The 6,712-nt window shown below is 36.3% G+C and overlaps 1 protein-coding gene across 1 annotated transcript; it reads left to right on the top strand.

Moving 5' to 3' along the window:
- Nucleotides 1-5,005: 5,005 nt before the first annotated feature.
- Nucleotides 5,006-5,974, top strand: LOC115518658 (taste receptor type 2 member 42-like). Its single transcript, XM_030322230.1, has one exon. It carries the CDS (start codon nucleotides 5,006-5,008, stop codon nucleotides 5,972-5,974), a length of 969 nt encoding a protein of 322 aa, XP_030178090.1.
- Nucleotides 5,975-6,712: the final 738 nt, after the last annotated feature.

Genomic DNA, 6,712 nt, shown 5'->3' with positions numbered 1-6,712 from the left:
CATTAAAAAAAAATTAAAAAAGAAAATAAATAAGGAGTAGAAAATGAAGACAAAGCCTATCTTTGGAGGCAAAGCTTTAACACCACAGGTTTAGATCATTAAAAAAGAAAGAAAGAAAGAAAGAAAAGGAAAAACAAACAACAATAACAACAACACACTCCATTGATCAGATCAGGGGAAAGGTTGGATGTAGGTTGAAATCCCATAGAGTGGCTGCAGGGTTTTACAGCCTATTTTGACAACCCCATCCTGTGTTCACAGTGATCATTCTTAACACCATGCACATTGAAAACGACCTCATATATTGGGTGCTTGGGACAAATAGAAAGGATCAAAATGGCATCAATGGCCCAATCATCCAGCATCCCATCTCCTCACAACCAGATTTGAGGGTCATCCACGGAGTAGACACAGTTTAAAGGTGGAATAGTGTAAAATGGCTCCATAAGGGCTATGTCTGAAGTATTTTGGATCCATATCTTTTTAATCTCTGGGACAGCCCTAAAAGTAGGGCTAAATATCACAGTTTCATTCTAATGAAAAAAAAGAAGTTTTTTTTTTTTTTTGAACACCAACTGTGTTACATTCAGAGAAGAGAGCTCTTCACACCTCCATCTACTTCCGTTCATGAAAACCAGGCCAACTTTTCTCCAAGGTCCCTTTCTCTATGGCATAATTACTACCGGCTGTAGGAACCCTATTTAATAAATCCAACATTTGTTTCTGGGGGACTGAGTCTTACAACACGCACATAGTTCATTTTAGTTGATTTTATAAAATCAACTTACACTCATTATTTAGATCCAAGTTCTTTATCTTTTTATTTTTATTTATTTTTTAAAGTTTATTCACTTATTTTGAGAAAGAGAAAGTGCAAGCGGGACAGGGACAGAGAGAGAGGGATAGAGAAAATCGCAAGCAGGCTCTATGCAGTCAGCACAGAGCTTGATTCAGGGCTCGAACTCATGAACGGTGAGATCGTGACCTGAACGGAAGTCAGAAGTCGGAGGCTTAACCCACTGAGCCACCCAGGTGCCCCTAGATCCAAGTACTTTCAATGAATACTAAGGTACTCTAGAAGAAAATTCTATTGGATAGTCTAGCATTTGCTTTACTTTTGTCATCCTAACCAAGTTTTGAAGACTATAAATAGCTTTAATTATCCTCCATAGCTAAAGATACAGATATAAATTTGTTAGGCAAAGAAAATGCAAAAAGAATGACAGGACCTCAGTCTGTCATTTGCACATTAGCAAACAAGAGATGATCTCATCCCTTATTGCCTCACATGGAAAACTGCAGCCTATGGGATGGTTAAAAAAAAACACAAAAAAACTCAAAACAAGTGACTGGACTAGGTGAAAGGAAGAGAGGTGATTATCTGTGAGATAGGGAAGGGCAGTGCTATATTAGAAGCGGTTGTTTTTGAACTTGAGACAAATTCATGACCTATATATGAAGCAGGACATTTTAATATATTCAACAATGAAGTCAGAGAATTGAAGTGCTTGGATGCATACCTAAAATGGGAAAATGTGTGTAATAATGGTTTAAAATTTTTAACAAATCTGAGGCTTTGATTACATCTAGTGTGTAATTAATACATACTGGCTAAAAATGCTAAAGCCATTTCAGACTTTTTGACATTCTCCACAAAGGTGTTGCATACTTTTTGTGTGTATGATTATTCTTAGATACTTGATGTATGTTGAGGTTGTGGAAATTTCATCTTTTTTTTTTTTTTTTTTTTTTTTTTTTTTTTTTTTTTTTAATTTTTTTTTTTCAACATTTATTTATTTTTGGGACAGAGAGAGACAGAGCATGAATGGGGGAGGGGCAGAGAGAGAGGGAGACACAGAATCGGAAACAGGCTCCAGGCTCCGAGCCATCAGCCCAGAGCCCGACGCGGGGCTCGAACTCACGGACCGCGAGATCGTGACCTGGCTGAAGTCGGACGCTTAACCGACTACGCCACCCAGGCGCCCCGAAATTTCATCTTTTAAGAGAGTGTTTCATTTTAACTGTTTGCTGATGATATGAAGAGATGGAACAGATAGTTGCACATTTATTATGTGTCCAGAAACCTTGCAAATGGGCATTTTAACAATGCATTGAAGAATCCTTTTGGATAATCTGTGTAATCTCAATCATCGTCTGTGGATAAGGTCAATTTTGTTTTGTGCGTTCTGATCTTACATCTTTTATGTCATTTTCTTGTCTTACTGTGATTGGTGAAAACCTGCAAAAAATAGATATAGTGAGATGTTTTTAGCTCACTGGGCCCCAAAGTCAGGGGGAATGATTTCAAAGTATCCATGGGTACGATATTTCCTCTAGGGTTTTGTACACAGCTTTTTATCAGGAAAAAGAATATTTTATTCTATGCCCAGTTTGCTAAGAACATTTATTATGAATAAATGCAGATTTATGTTAAACTTTTCCCCCCTGGTATTTCTCCTTTAATCTACTAATGTGTTGATCACATTATAGCCATATATGGGTATACTTCTATATAGAAGTATAGAAGTATAGGGTTTCTAATGCTTCATTTTTGGGATCTCATTGACACGGCAGTTTGGTTTCTATTCAGTTGAACTATTCTTTTCCATAGTAACTAAGGACCTCTTTGCTACCTCCTTATAAAAGAAGGGTAGTATCAGGAAGAATTGGCTACTGTTTCTTTGTAACACTCCTTGCTCATGGTTGCTTTGAATCCTGTGACCTCTTGGTTTCTGTTCTCTGTCTGACTGCCTTTTGTCTTTGATTTCTTTATCCTCTGGTGTTCCTCAGGGCTGTGGAGCTCATCCATCACCTTTTATGGAATTGGGTATGTGCTGATGACTCCCAAATCTGTTTATAATCTCAATTTCTTTTCTGAGCTGTAGTCACAAATACCCAAGTGACTGCCCCATCTTTCCACTTGGATGATTTACAGATACTCCGAAAATGTTCAAAACAGAACTCACCGTTCTCCAACTTTTCTTCTGTCTCCTGCCCATTGCTACTATGTTTGTTTGTTTTTTTTTTTAAAAAGTTTATTTTTGAGAAAGAGAGAACAGGAGCAGGGCAGGGGCACAGAGAGACAGAGCACCCAAAGTGAGCTCCATGCTGACTGCAGAGAGCCGGATGTGGGGTTCACATCTCACAGAACCGGGTGATCATGACCTGAGCCAAGTTGGCTGCTTCACCCACTGAGCCACCCAGGTGACCCTGACCACCCCTTGCTTCTAGAGCTGCTCTCCCTCCAGGGATTCCTTTGGGTCCTCATACTCCATGCATCCAGGTGCAAAAGAAGAAGCTTGAAAGTGCGGGCTTCTCTGCCTTTTTATAGCCCCAAATCCATCACCAAGACTTGCTGATTCCATCTCCTAAATGCTTCTCATAGCCATGAATTTCGCTCCATTTCTAGACATTAATCTTAGTCAAGGCTATCATTCTTCTTTCGAAAATGCTACTACCAAATTTCTTTATTTTCCTTCAGCCTTGCTGTATCCAATAAATTACTTTCTTCCTTCTCTTTTTCCTTTCTCCCTCCCTTCTTTCCTTCTCCCTTTCTTTCTTTCTCTTTCTTCCTATAATTTTAAATATTTGTTCTAAATCAAAAATTTTGTCATACAAAATAATTTACCCATAGTTCATTGTACAACATTGTTCTTGAAATATACACTTTACAAAATTCATAGAATTTAATTTGGGAGTGTGACAGTAACATTGAAAAGGGCCGAGGGCCAAGTTTTTAATTTTGTTTTTAATTTTTTAATTTTTTTAAAAATTTCATTCACTGTTTTGGATGTGGTCTGGCAACACCAGAACACTTAATGCCAACAGACACAAGAGCTGTAACTCTGAGTTCATTTCTGGTACATTAATGGCTTCTGTCAAACTCATTGTTCCTAGAATATAGAGCAGATATGTTTGTTTATTATTTCCTTATTTAATCTGAAATGATTTTCTACCTATTTTCTGTTAATTAAGGCTAGATGGACACCATTATATCTCTGGCCAAAACAAATAGAACAAGTACAAAAATAAAGAGCAAAACTGGGGAATATGTTTAACTACTCAGAAGACATGTTACTCAGAGGTACCTGAAGAACATTGTAATTACAGTAAATTATCAGTGAGAAGACTTTAATTTCAGAAAAGTAATTTGGGTTTTGCCGTCTTTTTGTATTTTGTTTGATCAGGACAAAATATAACTTAGTTCTCTCCTGAAATCCTAATTATCTATAAAATCTGAGGAAAATACCACTTTTTTTCTCTTTCCCCAGCAGTAATGTTTATAGTTACCTTTTTTGTGTTCACATTACATGTTATTCTTACTTCTTATTATTTCTTTCTGTGTTTTCACTATTTTCTGGATCTCCTAATGTTTTTGTTTTTTTTTGTAGCAAAGTATGTTACTTTTGGAAATGACTCTGACACATAGCAGATACTCAAGATATATTCATTGAATTATAACTAAATTTTAGGACAGTTTATTTAGATTTAGATTATTAGATTATTTCAAAACTTTCTATGAAAAACAACGAAAATATTTGGATCTAAATGGCATAGTATTTCAGGTGAGGTCATTTTTTTCACAAATCAGCGAAAAAGAATCTGGCCCGTATTTGCATGCTAGCGAATTTGACTTCAACCTTTGGATCATTACCTCAAGTGGAAAATTTGAATCCTTGCCAACTATAAATAGAAACACAAACGGTTTGGTTTGGAAATGAGTAGCTCTTTCAAATAAATAAAACCATCTTCATGAAAGTATGTGGGATGCTACCCCTTAGCAGATGGTTCTGGATTAAGATCGGCATTACAATAAAGCAGAGAAATGTCCATATACGTATATATATGAGACTGTATCCAACAGCAGCAGGTTGTGGTTAACACTGGAATCGCAAAGAAACACGGTGGAGGTAACTATCAGAAATGGATGCTGTGCTGAGACAGTTTGATTACAAATTTGCTAATGAGACACGACGTTAGAAATTTGGATTTTTTTCCTGCGGAAATGTTAGTCGGACTGGATAAAATCTTTCTTACGCTGTCAACGGCAGAATTCATAATTGGAATGTCGGGGAATGTGTTCGTTGGACTGGTGAACTGCTCTGAATGGATCAAGAACCAAAAAATCTCTTTTGTTGACTTCATCCTCACCTGCTTGGCTCTCTCCCGAATCACTCAGCTGCTGGTGTCATTGTGGCAATCATTTGTAATGACACTATCTCCGCCTTTCTATTCCACTTGGAAATCAGCAAAACTTATTACTTTGCTTTGGAGAATAACTAATCACTGGACTACCTGGTTTACAACCTGCCTGAGCATTTTCTACCTCCTTAAAATAGCTCACTTCTCCCACTCTTTCTTCCTCTGGCTGAAGTGGAGAACGAACAGAGTGGTTCTTGCCATTCTTGTCCTTTCTTTGCCCTTTCTGCTGTTTGACTTCCTGGTGCTAGAATCATTGAATGATTTCTTCTTAAACGTCTATGTGATGGATGAAAGTAATCTGACATTACATATAAATGACAGTAAAACCCTTTATATTAAAACCCTGATTCTTCTTAGTTTTTCCTATACCATTCCTATTGTTCTGTCCCTGACCTCACTGGTCCTATTGTTTCTGTCCTTGGTAAGACACATCAGAAATTTGCAGCTCAACTTCATGGGCTCCAGGGACCCCAGCACACAGGCCCATAAGGGGGCCATTAAAATGGTTATGTCTTTCCTCCTCCTCTTCACAGTTCATTTTTTTTCCATCCAATTGACAAACTGGATGCTTTTGATATTTTGGAACAACAAGTTCACAAAGTTTATCATGTTGGCCATATATGTCTTTCCCTCAGGCCACTCATTAATTTTGATTCTGGGAAACAGCAAACTGAGACAGACAGCCTTGAAGGTACTGCGGCATCTTAAAAGCACCTTGAAAAGAGAAAAAACAGTTTCGTCTTTACAGATAGACGTTCCGGGGTCTCTCTAAAGATAAAGACTTAATGAGGAGTCTTTGAGGATCAATTTCACTTCTCTTTTTTTTTTCCCCTACAGGGTTCCTTTAAGTATTGTCAAACATTAATGAAATTTTCCCTAGAAAAAGTTACTTTTGATGATAATTGACCCATGGTCAGCCAATATAATTTTTAAAGTATTCAGTTTTGTTTAACACAGTGGTTACCAATATTTAAAAATTGCAAATAGTCTTTCAAAGAGAACCTAAATTATTTAATTTTATATGCAAAAGATTTATGTAATTGTAATTCATATTACATGTCAGAAGCATGTCGTGTTTTAGAAATCAAGATAAATTACTATTCACTAGGTAGACGATCTATAAAATGGTGATAGAAAAGTTAATTGAGCAACTAAAGTGAGAGATGGGAAAAACATGACCTCATAGGGTAAAGGCTTAATTTTTTTTAAATGAAAAAGCTTTTCACTGTTGTCGTTAGAAGTCTTATTGATAACATGGGAATGAGTTATTTGAAAATAATATTCATAGTGTAAAATAAAATAAACTAGAAACACATGCTTATAATGCTAATTTTAATTTGAAAGTGGTATTTTGACTATCATAACCTAAATTTAGATACAGTAACTACAAATTCTAAATAAAGTTAAGGGTAGAAAAGTTTACTATAACATTTTGAACATGATGTTGTAGATTTTAATATTATACAGATGCTATGCAGCTATATATAATGGAATTCTTTAAAAATGAAGA

This window comes from Lynx canadensis, chromosome B4 (genome assembly GCF_007474595.2).
Source record: "Lynx canadensis isolate LIC74 chromosome B4, mLynCan4.pri.v2, whole genome shotgun sequence".
In the NCBI taxonomy this organism is placed as follows: domain Eukaryota; kingdom Metazoa; phylum Chordata; class Mammalia; order Carnivora; family Felidae; genus Lynx; species Lynx canadensis.
This window is presented reverse-complemented; position numbering and strand designations above follow the sequence as displayed.